This window comes from Rhynchophorus ferrugineus, unplaced genomic scaffold (assembly GCF_030347505.1).
Source record: "Rhynchophorus ferrugineus isolate W39M unplaced genomic scaffold, kcgeb_rfMv2 rfM1, whole genome shotgun sequence".
Classification (NCBI taxonomy): Eukaryota; Metazoa; Arthropoda; class Insecta; order Coleoptera; family Curculionidae; genus Rhynchophorus; species Rhynchophorus ferrugineus.
The window spans coordinates 38,893,309-38,916,600 of NW_027472580.1; the positions used below are offsets into that span (position 1 = coordinate 38,893,309).

At 30.3% G+C, this 23,292-nt stretch overlaps 1 protein-coding gene across 3 annotated transcripts in view; it reads right to left on the bottom strand.

Moving 5' to 3' along the window:
• The window catches only part of LOC143197075 (uncharacterized), a 90,875-nt gene that overhangs the window by 15,672 nt on the left and 51,911 nt on the right, over positions 1-23,292 (bottom strand). For all 3 annotated transcript variants that reach the window (XM_076405229.1, XM_076405247.1, XM_076405239.1), the window contains one exon: positions 5,326-5,498. In XM_076405229.1, coding sequence (XP_076261344.1) covers positions 5,326-5,485 — 160 coding nt within the window. In that variant the 5' untranslated portion in view covers positions 5,486-5,498. The remainder of the gene's footprint in view (positions 1-5,325; positions 5,499-23,292) is intronic.

A 23,292-nucleotide genomic window follows, 5' to 3' on the forward strand; every position in this document is an offset into this window, starting at 1 on the left:
TGTTGATGGATTGGATAAAAGGATTTTATACCTAATAAAATAACTTGTATGTTTAAGAAACGCAAAGTGATTAAGTAATTATTATCATAAATGATAAGATAGAAGGCTCACTAGTTATTAAGTTTAATTATCGTATTTTCGACTCATTCAGTAGATGAAAGAACAATGCCAAACATACAGATAGAAGATATGAATTGTTAAAAACTATGCTGCCAATAATATGTAGAAGCAATAATAGAAAAGTCTTTCTGTAATATATTTCATATATTATATTCTAAATACATAAATGATGTTTTGCACAATATTTAAAGTCGAAATATATAACATAAAATAATACAAATAGTGGGATTACAATAATATGCAGATGATAATATATAGAAAAAGCGTAGCATGCTAGCACAATATTGTTTTTGACCAATTATTATTGACCAATGTTGCGAGCGAGTTTAATATACGTAAGACTAAAATTGCCACATAAATGTGATCTTTTTTATAAGACGACTGTTTGATAAGTCAGTGACTTTTTGAATGAAATTTTACTTTAAGAAAAAACGTTTTATTTCACAACTTAAGCTCTTTTTAAATAAATACTTTTAATTCAGCCCAATTGTTTATGCCTTCCAAATAATAAACTTATTTCACCCAAGTCCCTTAATAGGCGTCTGCTTCAGTGATGACCTCTTCAGTCACAGGGGCTAAATCTGGAGAATATGCTTGGTGGGAGAGCAGTTTGTAGCCAAATTTATGGATTGTTGTCATGATGACTACAATGTGCACTTGTGCATTGCCTTGAGACAATAACACTTTTATCTTCGCCAAATGCCGTATTGGTTTCTTCAAATCAATATCAAATCTGCCGAAAAGCTCGGAATAATATTTGACGATGGTAGGTTTATGCTTTACAAGATAATCCAGATGAATGGCATCAAAGAGTTATAACCTTGTTGGACTATAGACACAATTTGTCCTCTTTGGTGTACTGTAATTTGGATGTACTAAGTGTTTTAATGGTTCCGTGGTGTTTTATGATAGTTCGATGTGTGAGCAATCGCGGCACACACCATGCGTATAACTATTTCTTATTCAGATTCTCATGTAAAAGGTGATGTATTTGCTCAGTTGAGATGCCTACAGCTTCAACAGCCTCGCGTACTTTCATTCCCGGATCATCGACGAACTTTTTTGATTATTCGGCGTGATTTATTGAAGGGGTAATCTCCATATTAATCTCCTATTTTGGCTATAGTCCCCCGGGTTCACTGAGATTATTCCTATATCTTTTCTACACTGTTGATACCCCAGAAACTAAAGAAATAGTACTTGGAACATTTGTCGACAATATAGTTATCATGGCAAAATGTATCTATAATTTTGTGTTGAGGCGAAATTACAAAAACTTAATTATATCACTTGATGGATGCTAGTTCCCTCAAGCAGAATCAGCTGAATACTTCAGCATACATCTCAATGATAGGTTAAATTGGAAACATCATACTAGGCAACAAGCAAGGCAGATTAGACTCACTGTCAAGCAACCGTACTGGTTAGTCGGAAGATACTCTCAACTTGACCTAAAATCAAAGATATTGGTTTATGAGTTAACCATAAAGCCCACTTGAATATATCAAACAAGTGGAAGCAATACAACTACTATATAACTCAAAATATCAGAAGATTGAACTGATAAGTAATATAAGTGTATTTCTAACTTTAGTAGTTTACTATTATTAATATATACTGACGTATTAACGCCGTACTCTCCTTGTTTGTCCATTAATACAAGTAAAACATAACAGTACTAATAAATGAATTTGTAACTTAAGAATATACTAATCTTATAAATTGAATTTGTAACTTAAGAATATACTAATCTTATAAATTTAAGTCTACTGCGTAGTAAATTAAGAAAGTCGCTGGCTAATTAACACTGCCCTCATAATTTGATAAAAGATACTAATGTACTTGATTATCTGGATATGTTTCCAAATTCCATTTGAAATCCGAATTCTCAAAATATAATATTATTTTTTCTTCTTAGAGATAATATCTATAGGCCACATTGAGAGCTAATAAAATTACAATAATCATTAAAAAAGAAATGAATAAAATCTAAATATCAGTGTTGCTTAATGATAATCCTCTATCGCACCTGTGAATAAATAAGTAATTTAATGTTAATTAGTAGTCTATTTAACATTTTTATGTATTTTTTAACGTTAGTTTTATGTTAAATTAGAAGACATTTTCTCTAAAATTCGAAATTCCTCAAACACAATTAAATAATCAGTCGTGAAACTGATTGAATGCTGATTACATGTGCATTATTGCAGAAATAATCGAAAGCCGATGAATATTTGTTTTCAGTTTCGTCACGAAATGCATTTTTACTATTTACCAATGATCGGTTAAATAAGTTTATGTTATAATTTCATCGACTGTTTCAACGTTTGATTATATAATATTTGCCGGCTTTATACAATATTATAAAATACAGAAACTTATTATGAGATGATTAATTGAAATATTTCAAAACTTTATATTTTATACGAATATCAGTTATCATAATACAAATATAAATCATATAATAACGTATCGGTCATTTTTGTATCTATATTCGAGTCAATCTATCTATAGATGGTAATATTTATTGCAATTATGAACAAAAAATAGTAACATATAAAATTCTAGTGCTTTTGTGAATTCTTAACAGGAACATAATATGAATTTTGCAAAACTCTTCCTAATAGGGGGCTCAAAATAAGAACTGAAGATCGAGCTCAATAAAGCTCAATTAAAGAGAAATATAAAGGCATCCTAGAAATGAAATTGAAGAACTGTCTTTAACCGTTTTGGTTTTACCTAAAAAAAACTATTTTTATTTTATTTTATTTATTTTATTACTATATTCTAAATTAAAGTATAATTTTTACTTTCGAATATACGACGATATTAAATTCCCAGCGAGCACAATTTTATATCCAGGTTTTGCTTTCATATGAAGGTCAAGAAGTGAATTGTTAAACATGTCTGAATATTCAATATATTTAAAAAATATTCTAGTGGAAAAATTTGAGTTGATATTTTGAAAACTAACATCAATATACACTCAAACAATAAATTTAAGAATTGTCAGTTCATCTACGATATTATACTTTCTGGTATTATCTGCTTGTATTTAGATGATACTTTCAAATGCCATTTTCAAAATACCAACAAATTGTATATATATATATATATATATATATATATATATATATATATATATATATATATATAAGATCTTATATTTAGATTATCTATTTAAGAATTTCAGTATTCTTTAATATATATTTTTAGGTCTCTTTTATCAACTAAAGGTTTATCTGGACTGGTCGGTTTAACCTGGCCTCCGAACTTCGGCCCTCGGCATTAAGCCTACCGACTGGCGACCAACTTAGAAATCATCCAGCCAGGTTACTGCCATGACTGGGATCATTTTCCTTGTCGGATTTTACACTTTTGCCTAGGACAATCACAAATATTTATGTGATTATTTCACAAATATAAATTTACGACCATCCCTCAGCAGGATTGGAACCCGCGACTATCGCAACAGTAGTTAGACCGTCCTGTCGCCTTTAGAACTGGGCCGAGCAAGCCGGCAATATCAGTAATTAAATATTATGTTGTAGTGTTTGTTACCGGTACTTTTAACAAAATATAAATAGGAATTTTTACCTATTAAAAGTACTTATATCAAAACGTAATAAAGTATTTTGGAATATGATGTGAGAAATAGATGAACATAACTAGTTAATATATAATAAAGGATCGTTTGAGTAATAACTTACATGAAAATTTCGGCTGAAAATCACAAGCTTTTCTTGATAGAAATGCCATGGTTGTCAAGGCGTGGTCAAAAATAATATGGTGTTCTTTATTTTTTCAAGACAAAACTGACTGTAATAAACGTAGAAGGATTAATCTGCTCTGGACAGCTTTGCAAATATGTGAACCGTTTGATGTCTGCCACAGACAATGCACTGGCAGAATTTTAGAACGTATTCCGAATAAAAGATAATAAATATGTAAGTCCATATACTAAGCCTAACATAGAAAGTCGATATATATCGTTTTGTATATTTCCCTTTGTGTTTTATATGATATATCTTCTTTGGTGATAAATTTACCATTCAGGGCAATGTATAAATTCATAACTTTTGCAATTCTTGCCATATGTAATGATATGATATGAATATTTAGTTGCACAACGAATTTTTCTTCTCTATATAGTTTTTTAGGTTATTGTTCTATCATTATCTAAATTGTTCATCGAAAACAAAGCAATGGTATAGATTTGTTTGTCTAATCTCAATTTTAGAAATATATATTAGGACACAAATTCCAAGTAGGCGATTATCGCTGGTAATGTAGAAAGGAGCTAGAAGAGAGTTCTTTGGATCTACGGCTCCCTCTTGAGTCTTGGGAAAAGATAAAGGATAATCTGGAAATATAAAAGGTTATGGAGAGAATACCAATAGAAAAAAATTGGCCAGCTTCGGAAATATTTTGCTTAGTTGTATCTTAGGTATGAATAGAACGAAATTATGTTATAATAGTTAATAGAGTGAATGTATGTTCATAATATAGTTTAGCAAAATTTGAGTATCATAAAATATTAAAATTGTCATAACATTTTGGAAAAATTTGTTTAGAAATTAAAATATTAATAATAGCAACAATATAATCAAATGGGCGAAAGTATATCAGTAAGTATAACAAGCGTTAAAACTGATTAAAGACTTGACTGATCTGAAACTCACCTTAACATCAAAGTTTTAACATATATTGTCGATTTACTAAAATACTATAAAACGAATGTATAAATGAATGATTGGATAACGCTGAAGTAGGATTCACACTCATGGGAATTAAATAATTTTAAATTATGTAGTGAACAGAAATTAGTAAAAAAGACGAGGAAAGTTCTAATTAGTATAATGAATTGGTCCTCTCCTGGTGGGAAAAGGTGATTATCGCTCTGAATATAGAAAGAAAGCACTACCATTCGCCAAATTTTCTACGAATTCGCCAAATCTTCAGCTCTCCTTTTAATCTTGGGAGTATGTAAAAGAAAACCTGGCAATACAAACTGTCATAGAGAGAATACCAATCGAAAAATTTATTATCGTTAAAAATATAGTAGGTAAGGTCTAAAGAGAACACAAGGAGTGAATCCATATTATAATAATGTGGATTAGAAGAATTTAATTATCAAAAAGTTAGAATTTGCACAACATTTGGAAAAGAATGATTTAGTAATTAAAATATTATTTGAAAAATTACCTCCGTGTTTTCGTCGTTTTTTTCCCGACGTTTCGTCGCTACTCGACTCGGTGAGATCATCCGTCCGTCCGTTCAGATTATGTTTTCTTAGTTCCATGTCGTCCACTTCGACGTCTTCTTCTTCGTCTTGCCACGGTGCCGTCATTTCCAACGATCGCATTCTTTCCTCCGTTCTGCAACAGATTGAAGAAACGATGAAAAATAAAAGAAAAAACGTTAGACGGCGTTTATGACCTAAAAAAATTCATTAACATATGATGGAGTGAGCGCAAAACATTAACCGGAACAAATTTAAAATAACAGCGGCGGTAGGAACGCAAACAAATTCGGATTAAAATTGATGCAAATCGATTTAAAACAGCTTTCTCTTACGTGGGGAGTGTATCAAATTGTTATACTTATTAAATTGCATATAGTTGAGTATAGTACATTTATTGTTTTGGGTCTAATGCGATTTTAATTAAGACAAAATTATGTGTTTATATTAGACATGGAGTTTTAGTTTTGTTAATTGTACCGTGTACTAACAATTTATTTTTTTACACTATTTTATGGAACACGGCAACTACGATACAGAAAAGGTAAAGTTTATTCAAATTTTTTTTTTATATGCGACATGGATATTTGTGAGCAAGTTAGATATCTTGGTATGCACTTAGATCGACGCCTAACCTGGAAGAAGCACATACTCTATAAACGAAAACAACTTCGACTGAAATTATATCAAATGTAATTTGTGTATCTTAATGACACCTGGATATTTCAAAATGGTTCATTGGAGCACTTTTGGCAAGACAGTAACAAAAAAAGTGTAGACAACAAAAATTGATGGAAAAATTTACGCTAGCATTTGATTAGGTTTTGTTGATCATAGGATAAGAATGGTATTATTCCTGGTGCAGAATTAGTGTTTTCCTCCAAATCTAAGGGCAACTACCATGGAGAAATGAATCATAACCTGTTTTTGTTATAGTTTCAAAATTAATTGTTAAAAAACCTGGAGGAACTATAAGTTATTATTTCGAACTCGATAAGATATACAGAGGAAATAATTGATAAATGGTGGATCGTGAAAATGTTTTAGATAGATTGAAAGTTAACAGTTTAGTGATTACCTTGGACAGTGACTCAGAGAGTGAAAGTGACTAAAGGAAACTTTCAGGTTATATGATCATGCTGGAAATTCTTGAGACAGAGTGATGAGAGTGGAAACAACTAAAAGTATGCACATAATTAATAGAATACAACTGTATAAAATGGAATTGTAGGGCGTGAAAGATTTGTGTTCACAGATATGATTGTAATTGTTCAGAATTAAATATGAGCATTAGGTTAGAATGTATGAGGAGATAATGAATACTAACTGTTTTGTAGATATGGTTTATGCATTAGGCAGAAGAGTGGTGTATACGAGTAGTAGCGGAAGAAATAAAAAATACATTGATATCAAGATGACTTGACAAGTAAACACACTATCGAAGGAAACTAGACCTAAATGTAAAAAGTTAAATATGCTCTCGAATGAAAGTAAAAGACATTACTTTGATATATAATTGTTAATTAGGTGGATTTGGCCTCCACCACTACTTAAAAATATGTGCTTAGAACTCTACTTCATGGGTGGTGTGGAAAAGAGTTCAATATAAATATAATAAAACAACTCTAACCTACAAAATATTATACCTTCTTTCTTAATTGTAGTTTAAAGTCCTTCGATAATATATGCATTAGATGTACCATAATATTAAAATAAATTATATTTGAAAACAGTATTTTTGTTTAATTATTTTATTTAGATTAGACTTTTTTTGTATGTGAAAGCCAAACTGAACTAAAACTCAGACTTGATACGGCAACGTTGCAACCTTTTGACGTCATAAATTTCGATGACGCATGTATAAAAAAACTTTGAATAGACTATATATAATATATTGGATGATCCGATGATACTTCCGATCCTCACTATTGTCACACCCTTCTCTTCTTGAGGAAAACGGCGAGAGTTGGAGGCGTGAAATTTGGCTTAAATCGATGAAGAATTTTTAGGACTACAATTTTGGTGTAATATGCGCTATAAATAAATAAATTTCAATAAAACGAAATACAGTCATATCTAGCAACCAGGAATTGCCGTCATATCGGTGACAGAAAATATATAAACACATATTTTAGTCTTCAATTTGATTGGACCTGGCTGACGCTGAAGTTTTTGTGTTAGGTAGTTCCGGTTTAAGTATTAAAGATTCAATATATCATTGTACTAGGAGTAATTCTAAAGTTTATTATGATTTTGCTGTGAATTTTAGCGGTGTTCACTTTTAATTCATTTCAGGTTGCATGAGTTAATACATTTTATAGCAAAAAGCATTAACTGAATATTGCAGGTAATAAATATGTTAATTTGTGCATCAAGAATTAAAATGAATATTGCAAAGAATATTAGCAATTATAAATTGCTTTATACAATGTTAATTCCACATTTGTTGGTGAGTGGAACATAAGACAAAGTAGAAAATAGTAAATTAATGAAAGCCCCAGAAGAGACTGAGAAATTTACGTAAAATTTATATATATTGCTTGAAATAGATACATCTACTGACAGAAAAAGAGACTATACGAAGGAAAAGAGATTATATTTATTAAGAAGATTATACAAATGGAGTTAAGAAAAAGTATGCTTGTATGCCTTATAAGAAAATATTTTTATGAGAAATGTTTTCTGTTTGCTTTTATTGATCATGTTTCAATTTTGATATTATTATGAGACAAAGGAGTAATATATAATTATTATTTAAGAAAGGCGACAAAAAAGCGCAAAAGTTATCAAAAACATATATTAGGTACGTAAAGTTGTGGTATTTTTATTAGTTTATAAATATATAAACTAATGCTAAACTCGAAAGAAACTGCTACTGCAGATGCCTTCCAATTAAAACTTAGTTTATGTGATATGAACTAAGCGACATATTATTGCAGAAGTTATTAAAGTTAGAAGTTAGAAAGTTATCATCTTTGATGACAATGTGGGCAATAGTTTTGAAGGATACAATGTTGCAGCTCGGATCTAAAATTCTGCGGCATCCAGTGCATTCACTAGATATGGCGCTTTTTACATATTACTATTAGCACTTGTTCAGGTTGATGCAACTTGCTTTGGATTCTACACGGTTTTAAGATGTTGAAGAAGTGCAAAAATAGATTGATTATGGGGTCAGTGCCAAACCAATATCGTATTTCGACACAGTATATCCAGGTTACCGGAAGGATAAGAAAAAGATTTAGTTAAAATATTTTGATTGACATATATTATAGCAACTTTTTTTTGAGTGAAAAAGGGAAAGGAATACAAGAAAACAATTCAATGTGTATTTGCCTTATTATCATCAAGGTCGTTTTTACAAATTAAATAATCAAAACACCACTATAAACAAAATACAATCTCTCATTTTTTTGAATATAAACTAAACAATGAAATAAATTAAAAAAATCGAAAGGTGCTTGATGGAATGTATGTATGGTATGTACATAATATATTATTATAATTATTGTGATATTATCATACTTTTAATTTAATTTTAATCATTTAATATATCTTAATTTGTTGCTACAGTTAGAAATATTTTTACCTCAAAAATACATCATATAATATAATTAGAGGAAAGTAAAACAACACTATTTCAGATATGTTCGTATTTTTCCTTTTAATCGCTATTGTGGAAAAAATATATGATTTTTTGACACCACTAATGCGGAATATGTGGCAAATGTTATTTAGTTCTAATTATTAGTTTACAAATTTTAATAATTTTAGTTAAATAACTTTTGTTATTTTCAAAAAATAACAAATACATTCGTGCCTTGACTAAAAATTGTCTTTTGATGGGAAAACTTCTCTCGATATAACCAATGGCTCGATATGTATTATGAAAACTTTTCAAGGGAATAAAGCTGATAGACTAAATTCAAAGGAGGTTATAGAAACATCGATGATAATGAAGGCTGTAGTTAGTCAAACATTCGTAATTGTTCAAAAAATATAAAATAGTCCACAAAATAGCTTTGGAAAATTCTAAGTTTCTGAAAAATATTAAATGGCGGTATTTTATAATTAACATATCCTCGACAATTTTTGTATGGCTAACTTGATTTTCTTGTTAGCTTGTGGATTAAATTGATTGTGTTCTTACGCTGGATTAAATGCAGAAACTGTTGCACTTTATGGAATTTTGATTCACTATTGCACAAATTAATTAAAAACATCGTTAAATAAGTAGGAAGAAACTACTGAAAATAATTCAAAAGCTGTCAAAAACCTTATTTAGTGTATTATAGCATAAAGGTTGATTGATAAACGCGTAATATTAAAAATTCTTGCAAATTGTATTAAACGCTGGATTTGTTCTTCAAAATAGCTGGTTCTATAATTCATACTTCATAATAGATTGAATAATAAAATATTGTCTGTGATTTCATTTCAGAGTCTGTAAGTCTGCCTTCTGTGTGTCAATGCTCTTAAATTTGACTCACTGTATTTTAATTTAATTAGCGTCTAGAACGGAAGGTCGTCTGGTCAGGTTGTATTTCCCTGATTTAAATTAAAATAAGTCTCGATACATTTGTACCAGGATTTTCAGAAGCATTAACATAAATATGCGCGCACACCTGTACCCAGATTAGGATTGGTTTTGTAGGAAGGACAGCGTAATATTTCATATATTGTGTTAGATAATATATATATTAATATTAACTTACGCAAATGGTTTTAACGTACTAGTTTTACCACAATATCACTATACATTGCTATATAAAGTATATAATATTCTATCAGTTTGTTTCGTATTTGAAGTATAAAATAAATTTGGGAAATCACTATATTTAGTAATAAATGCTACGTTTTTAGTAGAAACATTTGATGGATAATATATATTTAAAGTAGGTTTATATATGAAACCTATTTTAAGTAAAATGATTATCTTTTGCCGGATATAATTCACAATTATCTATAGCGTTCTATGTCTATAGATATATTGGTTATTAAAACGATAAATTTTTATAGGCATATATTTTTATTAGCAATTTAGATAAATTATGCTTTGGTTGTTTACCTATCATAATTATTGTTACATTAATAAGGAGGTTTAAAACAGTGATATCTATAATTACTTTATGATTAAATATATTAATGTTTTCTACATATCAGATTACATTTTTATGTGAAATATAATATTTATTAGGTTGTCAGAATAAAATGAAATTTGCTTCTTTACATTTCTAAGTACTAGTTTTTGTATATACAACTTTTGGCAAATGAATAGGCGTATATAAACATAAGAACAGCTTTTTTTATAGCAGTAAGTGTTGATTATAAACAGTTGTGCTAAATATCTAAGACTTATGGGAGTGAAACACTAAGTTTAGTAATATTTCACTTTCGGATGGTAAGGTAGATGCAGTGCATAAGAACCTCCACATCAGGCTTTTGGAGGTTCTGACAAGTCGCTATCCGTGTTTGTGGTTTGGAACTGCTTTGATGAAACATAATTCCTGTTGTAGTGGCCAATGATTGAGTGATCTCTTCCTTCAGATGAACTCTTCATAGTATAGGTTGGAATTCTTGTTTAGTTACTGTTCATCGCTCTTCAACCACAAAAGTTTTCACTTGAAATTGTCATAAGAGATCCATTTTGCACCTCAATAAATATCCCTTTCAGAAATGGGTCGATTTGTTGCAGTTTAGTAGCAGGGATTCACAAATGAACTACATGAGCTTTTTTTGGCTAAAATTCAGTCACTTGTGTTCAGCCGTTTTAAATAGTTTTCTGAGAAATTTACAGTGTAACCATCGGATTCACCTATTTCTCTATTTTTTTCTACATTTTCGAAATTCAAAGTTCGCATGGTGGACGTTTTATATCGGAAATTACCGGAACAGGATTAACGAAACGAAAACTCGCTGGAGAGGCTATTAAAATATGAAAACCACAAGTACTATTAAAGAAATACTATCAAATTTGCAATATTTTCTCTTTGCATCTCTTCGTATTTGACGTAAATTCAAATTAAACCGAACCAACCATTCAAAAAACTACCAAATAGGTTTTTTAAATAGATAGTTAAATACGTTTAAGATATCCACCAATGAAAAAACTAAAGCTTTTGTAATAAAATGGATCTTGGGCCTCTAATTTTTCATGTGACGTATCATAAATGGACAGTTCTGTGTGTACAAAAAAACTGCATTAAATTTACGACTACGTACGTGAACCAAAGTTACTATTGTACAAACAAATGTTAGAAATGATTTTCTCCATATTAAAAAGTCTTATAATACACTAAGTTAGAATATACAAAAGTGCCAATGACTGAATAACACTAAGGTAAAACGCAGACTCATGGAAATTAAAACGTTTTAGGTTATGTAGTGAATCGTAATCAGCAGATAAATTATAAGAATGTTCTTAAAATGTACTTTAAAGTTATTGTAGATATTTGTTAAAGGTTATTTTGCTAGGAGTAGTGACGATGTAATAATAATGAAAATAAATTTAATTTCATTAAATAATAGACAATCAGCATACATTTAGAAGAAAAAAAAAACGAATTACGTGACAGAAAAACCGGATGCGCGAGAGAGCAAACCCGACCTCCCATTACGGCGAACATAACTATTTATTAAATCCGCCTGCAGCTGATTTTTTTGCATTCGTTTTCTGAACGATTACTTTCCAAGTGAAAGATATATTGTAACAGTTGGACGACATAATGAATAAAACACATAATCGCTTTCACGATTCGATTCATTCTATCCAGTTCCGCGTGTCTAGATTATGATCAGTTAACTTGCGCTTGATAATTGCTGCGGTTTGCGATGCCGTCAAATACCTCTAATGAAAGTCTAAGTAAATTTTATTTTAAATGGCAAACTAAAACTATACAAATAACGTCAAAGAAGTATACAATCATGTTCACAACAGATCACATAAAATCGGATTTTATTAATTAAAACGTATATATTTGTTGCTTTCATATGCTCTGATCTGTTTGAAAATTGGTGCAATATATATTAATCAATACATTTTTTTTGAATTTTCTATGATTTCTTCCCATATTTTGATCGCTTCATTTTCGCACATCTTTAATGTGTCGAAACTGTGAGCTGGTCAAGTCATGTTGCATCGATTTGAACAAGTGATAATCAGAAGGGAGTATGTACACAAAATATAGAGATATTAGAAGGGAATCTCCCATGAATAAGTGAATAAGTTTAACTTCCATTTCTCAACAGAAGGCGATAACATATAATATGAGTAGCGGGAAATTAAAAATATAATAATAATAATAGTAAAAATGCAATAAAAGTTTGAAAACACATTTTATTTAAGTATGTTATATGTGAAACTTACATTCGTAGTATCATTTCAAAGGAAGAATTCATAGAATTTTCTACGTTTAACGAGACTATATTATACTGACAATATATTAAAACGTAATATAAAAAAATTGACACAAAACAATTTATACTTTTAAATATTCAAACTTTAATAATATATTGAATATGGAATATTTGTTATTATCTTAATTATTACTGAGCCAAATATAGAGTACAGTACAATATATATGGTGAAGCCTATTTATTTTTAAATCTCTTTTTAAGTCTTTTTCTTGACAAATATGTATTGTAAGTATATAACTGTACGTCATCCATATAAGCTATGCTATATTTAGATATTGCATTAAAAAATGTTTCGTTTTTGCTTTTTCTATTTTGTTCACTTTTCACATCCATCTCTTTCCAATCACGTCTCGTTGAGAGTGCTCAATACAATTCGTAATCGTAAAAATTGAAAGTAAAGTATTGGACAGACTGCTTGTTAAGTTAAGTTTTGTGCAAAATCTGGGAATTAAATGGAACTGTCGAGGCATTGCCTCATTTACTTTTAGTATAACCAGTTCCTGGCTTTGTCAAATTATATATGATATGTGTACTGTGTGGCTTCAATAACTTCGTTGTTCAATTCAATAACGTTTCCTGACATATTTGTATCAATGTTTTCTTTTTTCAATGCCACAACTAAAATAGAAGCATGTTATATTTTTCAAATCAATTACATATAGTTAACATTATAGCACATTATAAGACTTTTTAATTTACAACCCTGTTAACCTGAACGGCATTCCTGTTAAGCAATGCTCTTCCATATTTCGGTTTGTAATTAGCCTGAGCCAAATGCGTACTGCAACCCTTTCTGCTCTTATTTAAGACCTCACAAGGGATTCCCATCAGTTTGTCATTATATATTGCTAAAAGGCATTTCTGACATAGAGCAGGATCCCTAGGAAAGCTGTGCACTTTAGTTAAAACAGTACTACATCCTGGGACGCAACACCTATGAGATGTCTTCAGCCATGTTGAAAAATGCACCCAATTCGAAAGAGACGCTTTCAATAAAAGCTTTGTCGAAAAAAACTGAAATTTTTTGTGTATAAATCAAATTGTTTTTATAGGAAGTATATAATTACCAAAAAAGTCCAAAATATCCAGTAACATCTTGATTATTATAAACCAAATATAAACACAAATATTCTACATGTTCTTATCTTCTAGAACAGTCTTCTGAAAGCTGAATATGTTAAATTTATGCCTCAAGCCACCTAGCCGCATATGAACAAACTGAAACACTGTTTTACACGCATCCATTTAAAATCCCCTTCTCAATTCTCTATATTTTGTGGCTATATCAGTACGCTGGAGAGGTATCAATTCGCATTTAAGTTACACCAGTTTATTCTTCAGAACTTGTACAGTGTGTGGCCTAGCGTTGGCATTACAAGAGAGTAACTTTGCATCTATTATTGTCTTTGCTGGTTTTTTTTAGAACAATACGTTGTGCAATTTGTTTAATTGGCGCTGGTAAATATAGTACTTTACTTTGAGCTTTGTCACTGATATCAAAATCACTACTTTTAAATAATTGTTACCAAAAGCGACAATTTGATTGAAGGAGCAGCATCACCATATGTTTCATAAAGTGTTTGATGTGTTTCGGCAGCGGATTTCAGTTCACTCTAAATAACTCAATAGTACTAACTGGAAAACTGTTACTGTATGTAGAGAAATGCCAAAGCCATCATTGACATAGGGTGGTATAACAGTGTACATCGACAATTCGAAGAACATTCAGTGAGTTTAAAATAATCTTTGGAACTATCTAGGAGGATGATATTTTATTACAGAAAGTGTTTAAAAGTAGTTGTTATATATAATTGACTATATACATACAATTCTTGCATCATATAATGAGAACATTAAGCCTATTTTAAGCCTGTTGTTCCATTTATTTTTTAACAGATAATCAATCTATTTTAAGAAACAAATCGTAAAAATAAAGCCAAATAGAACGAAAATATGTTTGTGTCATTTTGTTTATAGGCATAAATCTTCAATCATTCTACTGTGTAAACCGTATTTATGAAATGTCAATTTATCAAAAATATTATTTAATATTTCCCCATATCTGTTTTTATTCATAGCGCAGATGCAATATGTAGTTTCGAATATAAGGAGAGTGTTATAGAAAATCAATAGAAGATCGAATAGGAAGAAAAAGCGCAATTACTAACAATTACAGTCCACATCTGGACATTATGCTTTTGAATAACACATAAACTTTCTTTTCCTCTTTTTCTGTTTAGTTTTATCGATTCTGGTTATTCTCTCTACTATGATTAGTAGTTTAATTAGAATCATCTGTCTGTTATTCTAACATCTGCAGGTGTGTTTAAAATTCCTAATAGGACGGTATGTAGAATAGTGTGAAACTACATCAATATTTGCTGTACGTCCTAGAATTTTAAATGTTATTTTTATAAAAACAACTTTTTATATATTTATTTATCTATAATTTTTCTGGAAATAAGTGGAAATCGCTAGTTTTCAAGCATCTATTCTAACAACCCAATATTTTAATACTTAAAAAATATAATTATAGTTTTTTTTTAAACAGTGTATTACGTGAAGAAGAAGAATCCATTATGTATCCAACAATCATGTTTTACAGACGTTTCAACAGAAATGGATAAAATATGGAATACTAATGTCTTTATTTATTAAACAATTTCAAAAATGATGTATATTATCGCCTAAACTGCTCGGAACGATACAATTGCACTTAAATAATTTAAACCATTTTTGGAGTGAGCATTAATACCGCAAAAAAAGCATTTACGTTGCAAACCTGTTTAATGTAGTGAACTGAACATTGATGGGAATAACACCGTACAACCTATTTTTGTACTTTTTGTAATTCTATTTTAATCAAGCAATAACGTATCTACATTACGATATATGTAATCATAAAGCTATTTAAGTATACAAAGTGAAAATAATTACCTATTTGACATATATTGTAATATGTAGACTGTCTATAATAGTTTATATACTACTGTTTCTACTACGAACTTAAAGTGTTTAACTTAGAAATAAATAGTTGGCGTCTATTCTCCGTTAGGCTGAATCTTGAGGTTATCCAGTTTCTAAACCAAAGTATTGACCACTATACAACAGACTATTATATGGTTTTATAATATGCTACATTTTTAATGCTGTTTTTTATTTAATGATGTTTTTTAATTTAATATAAACAATAATGGTCAAGTTTAACTTAAGAAGTACGAATAAAAGACAGTATTTCTTCAGTTAATTTTAGATATTGTTAGGTTATTATCAGTTTTGTACAATATTTATTATATTGTTTTTATCATACTTTTGGTTTTCGGATAAAAATAATTTCGCCTTTTCGTGATTTTCAAAGCAAATTTATTTATATACGTTTAAAATGCTAATTAATGATAATTTTCGTTTTTTATTAGTGACTCTTTGCCACTGTTCGTCCTGCTCGTCACTGTAGCATTTATGATATATCTGGATGGAAAGCACACCAAATCAAGTAATTTTCATAAGTTTCTTTTGAAATCAATTTTACACTGCTTGCTTAGTCATTAAAATTGTGGTCCCTTTGCTATTGATCAATTCTGACTGTTTTAATTACCTATTTCGACACCATTAGTTGTTGATAATAGAGTCCAGTTAGTAGTCCGCCAAGTTTGAACAGCTTCCCAATAGACACACAAAATTCTTAGGGTCACCCTCCTTAGCGTTAATTCTAGCTTTAACCGTTTGTAAAACTTCTCCGGGCTTCGACCACACTATTTTTTTTATCGCTTGATTTTGTTTCGTTTCAGCAACTATTCACAAATGGAAAGTAGGTCCATTATATTTTTCACCGTTAATTTATATGGAACTTAAGCATCGAACTTCTTTGGATGTTCAGGCTTAGGTAAATATCATTTCCAAAGCCCAAAGGTACTACCAGTACCTATATGGCTCTTTCCTACATTCTTCACTTTGAAACATTACTAACTAGATTGACTACAAATATTTAATGAAAATGAATTAAATATTAATTAGTGATTATGCATGTGGTATTGAAATAATGAGTCTGATGTTACATGTATACATATTTAAGTTATTCGTATTAAATATGTTATTTCACGACTGATATGGCCCTGGTTTCTCAAATAACAAAACGGTATATTTATAGTAAATTTAAATATGCGATGAGTAAGATATCTAGGCATAAGGGTTTCATTTATCAGAATAGGATTGAGCCGTCTGTATTGCTTGAAACATCGTTTAAATAAGCCAATAAAATAAAATACAATGAAAAGTTCTTCATGAAACAAAAGTTGCTGTTTTTAAACCATACATTTTTCATAACTGGCGCACTCGGTAGGATTCCTAGGGGATTATAAGGTTGTTTGAATTCATTCAACTAACAATGGACTTATTGATAAAACCAACAAGTTATCAAGAAAAGAAGACAAGATATTGTTGGATTGGCCACTGTTCCGTAATTACTAGATTAGCTAAGAGGACTTTGGACAAATTTATCGAATTTTATTTGAAGCTTTAAGATCTCAAAAGGTGGATTAAAGGTGCTCTCAGTCATGCATATTAAAATATCCATGCTGTGGAGAACACTTTTTGTCTTCTATTACTATAGTGGCCAGATACAACCAAATGGTCTTTGGTTTGTATTGCTTGATGTTCGTTATAAAGGGGTTTACGGGTTACAGGTTAACAGAGACCCTAGGTACCTACATACATCGTTTGATGTAGGTATACATACTCTTATAATCTACATAATGTAGAATAGGGCATATCTGTGTATCGGCATATTTGTGAAACTTTTCACAAATGGAATACTCGACTCTAGGATAAATGTTGATGTTGCTTATAAACCGCAGGGCATTGGGTAGCTCGCGGAATTTCATTGCTTAGACATACTTGTATCAGACTTCAAGGGAATGGACACTTTGCTATTTCTGTGGAGTAGCGGAAGTAGCTTAGTATATATACACCATTTATTTTGAAAATGGCGTGTTGGATTTTGGAAATAGATCACAGGAAACTACAGTCCAAATGGGGTCTGAGGTAAGCATCTTTCTTACGTCAGGAGATTTTCATTTTCAATTTGGAGGCAGTACATACGGAACGCTCTCCTGAGATGGTATAGAATAAGGGGATAATTTTTACTCGGGCTAATATACAATCCTCAGAACTTGTACTACTTGATCGCGAGATTGAGTTGGACATGGAGGTGCTTTTAAATGGAAAACACCCCTAGTACTAGTCTTATTCATAAGAACGCTAAAAGTCCAGATATATGAACCCGTTCATGACGATTTTCCTCTCAATAATCCGAATAGGCAATAATAACATAGTCTAGAATAGTATGCGAATGACCTTTGAAAGTATCAATTGTATGAAATTTTATTTTGGTTTCAGTCTGAAACAATATTTTTGAAAAATAACCTTGGAATTTCTCAAACCACTCAAAGATTATTTTGCTTTAATTATACCTTTTAGTAGTTATTTTTGACAGGTTTACATTAACCTTTAATTAAGATAGATATTCTGAAATATTTTAAATTTTGAGGTTAAAAAATAAAGATCTTGTATTATATACACGATGTTTATGTTTAGATAAATATTTCAGATAGAGGAGATACATGAAGAGGTATACACTAAAAAACCGTTTGCTTGGTAACTTTTAGTGCATATCTAATATATTCTTAGAGTACGTATAGTTGTGTTTTTGTTACACCTCCTATGGCTAGCAGAGAAAGGGAAACCAACAAAATGTCTATATTTATCGAGGAATTCGTAAAGCGATACATATTACCAGTTATGGTAGTCGAAATGACATAATTGTGTTTAACGAATTCCATTTTTGCTGCGGCCGTATCGGATCCTCGTAATAACTTTCATCGGAACTACAAACACACCTTGGCAATATCCTGTTTCTATTTTATTCGTAATAAATTCCATCCGATATACTTTCCTCTTGGCTTTCCAAACCACTACGGGACAATTAAAAATATGTAACGAGCTGAAACTACTTTTTTTTGCTTTCAATAGGCCGCGCGCCATTACGCTTTTATTTTGAGATATTACTAATTAGGCGACGTTCTTTTTCACACGCTTGAATTAAATTGTACGTCGGCATTCGCCGTCGCTATTAAACGAACCGATGTTTGTTGGCTTTCACTTCTCTCATTTATTCGGACATTTTTTTGGTCTATTCTTTGCGGTATACACATTAGGTTGACTATGGATGCTCTCATCTACAATCTGGTATAAAGAAATTTCATTTGATTAAGTGGCTTGTAGACAAGCATAATTTTCTAAATTAGTCTGTATAATCGATTTCTATTGAATCATCGCGTTATCTTGGCTAGTCTACTGGGAATAAAACCGTAAAGCTACGCTTTAACACTAATCATTTCGAGTAAGATGGTTTGCTTGTGCTAGATTCTTCAATAAGTTCTTTGGATGAAAAACAATGTTGTTCGTAGATTACTTGAAAACGAGTAAAGGTCAAATTATTATTATCCTATTTACAGAAGAAAAAATATGTTACAACAATATACCCTGACCGAACGCTAAAAAGATGAACAAAACATAACATACCTCTTTAACTCAAATATACAAAAGAATAGGTTTAGAAGAATAATTTTAGAATTAAATTTTAGACAAAATACATTTTGGTTTATAGAGACATAATAGAAAATATATTTTTCCTCATATTTAGTTTACGAAGGAAATATGTTGTCCATTTATTAGCTGCACGGTTTTGAGGTTCTTAGGGAGGTGTTATATATTTGTGTTTTTCGACTTCATCTTTGGCATAGGAGTTTCCAGGCTCTGATGCTAGTTCTCATGTATGTATTCAATACCAAGGTGAGGTTCAGTGCGTTATGTAACACCTTGTTCTGAAATCGACTTTGAATTTTCCTTAAATTGCTATACCTGGTGTAACCTCACAGTTGTCTAAAATAGAGCCATATTGGTTACTTGACTATAAATTAAAATCTTTTATGTACTGGCATTTTGCATTTTTTCCAAGAAGTCAATATAATTGTCTATATGTTACTACTATTAATTTAACATACTCGTTTCAATTTAATTTAACATACAATGTGATAAGTTTGATAGGAAAATATTTAAGCTCGTTTAATTTTATTTACTTCTTGGGTTTTGTCTGATGCGCTGCATTATCTGTGAATATGGCTATCGTTATTCTCTCCTGTATAGGTACTTCAATTCTATAGAGCAGATATATAATGAGTTTCAGCATGCCTCCCTATTCACTCCTGCATGTTATTCCATTCAATTCGGAATATTCATCCTTATTGGTTTTCATTTGCTTGGTATACATACTTGGTTGGATACATGACATACATATGGTATACAAATTGCTTTGGAAGAATTTTGTCCAGTTTATATATACTAGGCTTCGCTTGTGGTTAGAAGTTTATGGTACGCCTGAAAAAAACTACAAATCATATTTGTTTTTGCATCTGCAAACAACATATAGTTCTGCACGCCAATGCACGTTATAGTTTGTAAAAATATAACATAAGCTCGGAGCGAATTTTTTCTTCTCATTTTACCCTAGTTAAAAAGAGACAGAATTAGAGGTTACAAACGTAAATCCAAATGCTAAGTTAATGCGGCAACATTACAATATGATGATCCCATAAATTTTGATTCAGTGCATTAGTGTTTTATTGGATAGACTACATAAAACATATGTCCGTTACTGCGGGCCTGGCCTATTCGTGTTTTTGTCAGAATATAAATTGATAATATTGGATTAGATTATTCTGTTTTATTTTTGGCCTTATTGTCTCAAGCAAGATTTTTAAAAAAAGTTTTGACACGATTGTTAATAGTGAAATAGGTCTGTAGATCTGATTTAAAATCCTTTATTTGCTTTGTAATGGTTGGTATCACAAAACACTTCCGCAAACTTTTAGTATGTGTTCCATTCTTGACTGCGTTCAATAGATTGGATTGGTAAAATTTACAGTAAAATACAGGTTTGCTATGCAGGTATGTTATTATAACATTTTCCAGTGATTATCTGGTGTTAAAGCTTAGAATCTTAAGTTATGATGATAAGTTATAAGTTATCATTAATGTCCCTATTAATTATGGAGTAGTTTGATTGTCCTTTATTGAAAATATATACCTATTATATAGCTAGATGTACAGCAAAAAGCTCTGTTTTTTGTTTATTGTCTCGGGGTGATGGTCTATTGCACCTTCATAGAGAGGGATAGATGTTTCTTAATCGCCTTGGTTGCCCTTTAGAGTGAGTGATCGAACTCCTTCTATGTCCTTAGCTTTGGTAGAAGAATTTTATGTTTTGTTTGAAGGATTTTTCGTTTTTTACCACCTTCTTCTAGCTTTTCTTTTTTCTTTGACTTGCTCTCGTATTTCTGCTAGATAGTTTATATCTTTGATCATATAATCACTTTGATGTTCTTGTATGCTGCTGTTCTGATAAGCCTGTTTTAAACTTGTTCTAATGGTCTCCGTTATTTTGAGGTTAAGTTTTAGCAAAATCTTGGACAATTGGAGGACAATTTGAATGCCTAACTGGTAGTAATTACAGCCAGATAATGAGAGGCTAGTTATTTATTTTTACTTGTAGCTAGTTTATATCTCCAGTACTTGACTTTGGCTTAATTCCATATACTGTTAACCGCGTACATTTTTTTATTTAAATGCAATTCTTCTTAAAGCTTTTTTATAATTGCGGCGCCATCTCCAAGCCATGCTATCTGGATATATTATAACTTCTACATAAATGTTGTTGTTTGGATTATGTTTGGAATGCAACCAAAAGTAGTTGACAATCTTCTGTAAACTCAGCTATAGTAGCAATGAGATCTTGCAATGAGATGTAATCTTTTGAACATCTAATGGTTTAGTTTTAAAAGGATAACTTAAAGGAAACCCATACAGTTGGTCTACACTATATATTGTATGCTTCTCGACTTTATCACTTGGAGTTACTTTATAAATATTCTATAAATGTTAGCTCACTTAATATAGGAAAACTTTCACATAGAAGAGCTGATTAATTATCGAAAAATGATGGAATTTTGCGCGAAGTTTCAAAGCCGCCCGAAACACTTTGATAAATCCGAGCGATGTTGTTTTCCATTTAATATTCATGAAAAAAATATGCAAAAAATCTGGTCGTTCAATACTCAAACGCGACGTACGTTTTAATATAAAAATAAGGTGAATTATATGTTGATATTATATTTCAGTGATTCTAATAAGACTTTGTGTATCACGAGACAGATGAACGGAACACACATTTTATGAAAACGGTTTAATAGAAACAAAATTATTTTAATTACCGTTCATTTTAGAAATCAACTTTTTGCTCCAGCCTTATCTCAAGCAATCTTAAGAACAGAAATTAATTGAAACTCAATCAGAATGAAATGAAAATAAACAAGCGAAAGCAAACCAGGATTAAAATGCCCTTTTCTATGGCTTTTGCTCCAGTTTTAGTTCTATTATGCATAGGAAGGGATTGGATTTTAATTTAGAAGGATCGTGCTTAGAATTTTTCATTTCTTTAATAGAAAAAGGAAATATTTCAACGTGGAAGTTAAGTTGTTTTGCAAAAATGTAATTTTCCTCTCTCGCGAGAGATAGGTAAGGGGACAGCTAGTCTGAACAGCGGAATAATTTTACTTTACGTGCCATAACGTTAGGCACTTATGATCGATTGGATTTCTTATCAGTTCTCGGTGGATTTATACATTCGAGATAATAGTATTGATATTTTCATTAAGTTTATTATTTCAGTATTATCTAACAACTGGAACGAAAATAGGAAATATGATGATGTGTCAAGGTCAATAATATAAAATTGACAATGGAACAAGTTCATTGTAAATATTCATATTTGTATTCGAACAAAATTACATAAAAAATTAATTAATTCAAGTAAATAGTTATTTATACCTATATGGGGAAAACATTACCTGACACCAGTACTATATATATATTTAGTTAGAGAAGCTGATGTGTGGTAACGATTAATAGTATAGTATCAAAATATATTATAATGTACATCATTATTAGCATATCTTTTTAAAAGTAAATGAGTATATCTGATGTAAAAATTACAGATAAACATAATTGAAATGTTAAGAAGTATTTGATCAAAATATGACTAAATTTGTATAAAATGAATCAATAGGTTTATTTAAAACTCATATTTTCGTCTTGATATTTACCAATTATATATTAGATATTAGATTATTTATAATCTAATATCTAATATTTTATATTATATATCACGATATTATATATTAGATTATTTATAATCGATAACGCACAACATTATAAAAGCTTTGACGAAAAGGATTTTTTTATATCGAAAATGTCAAAATCATTGCTTTTTTCAATTTACGGTGAAGCGATTTTAACATGTAAACACAAGAAGAATTAAGTATCGGTTGAGAAAGTGTATTTATCATATAACAAGTCAATTGAAAAGTCCCCTCCCTACCCTATTAAAACACATTTCTTGG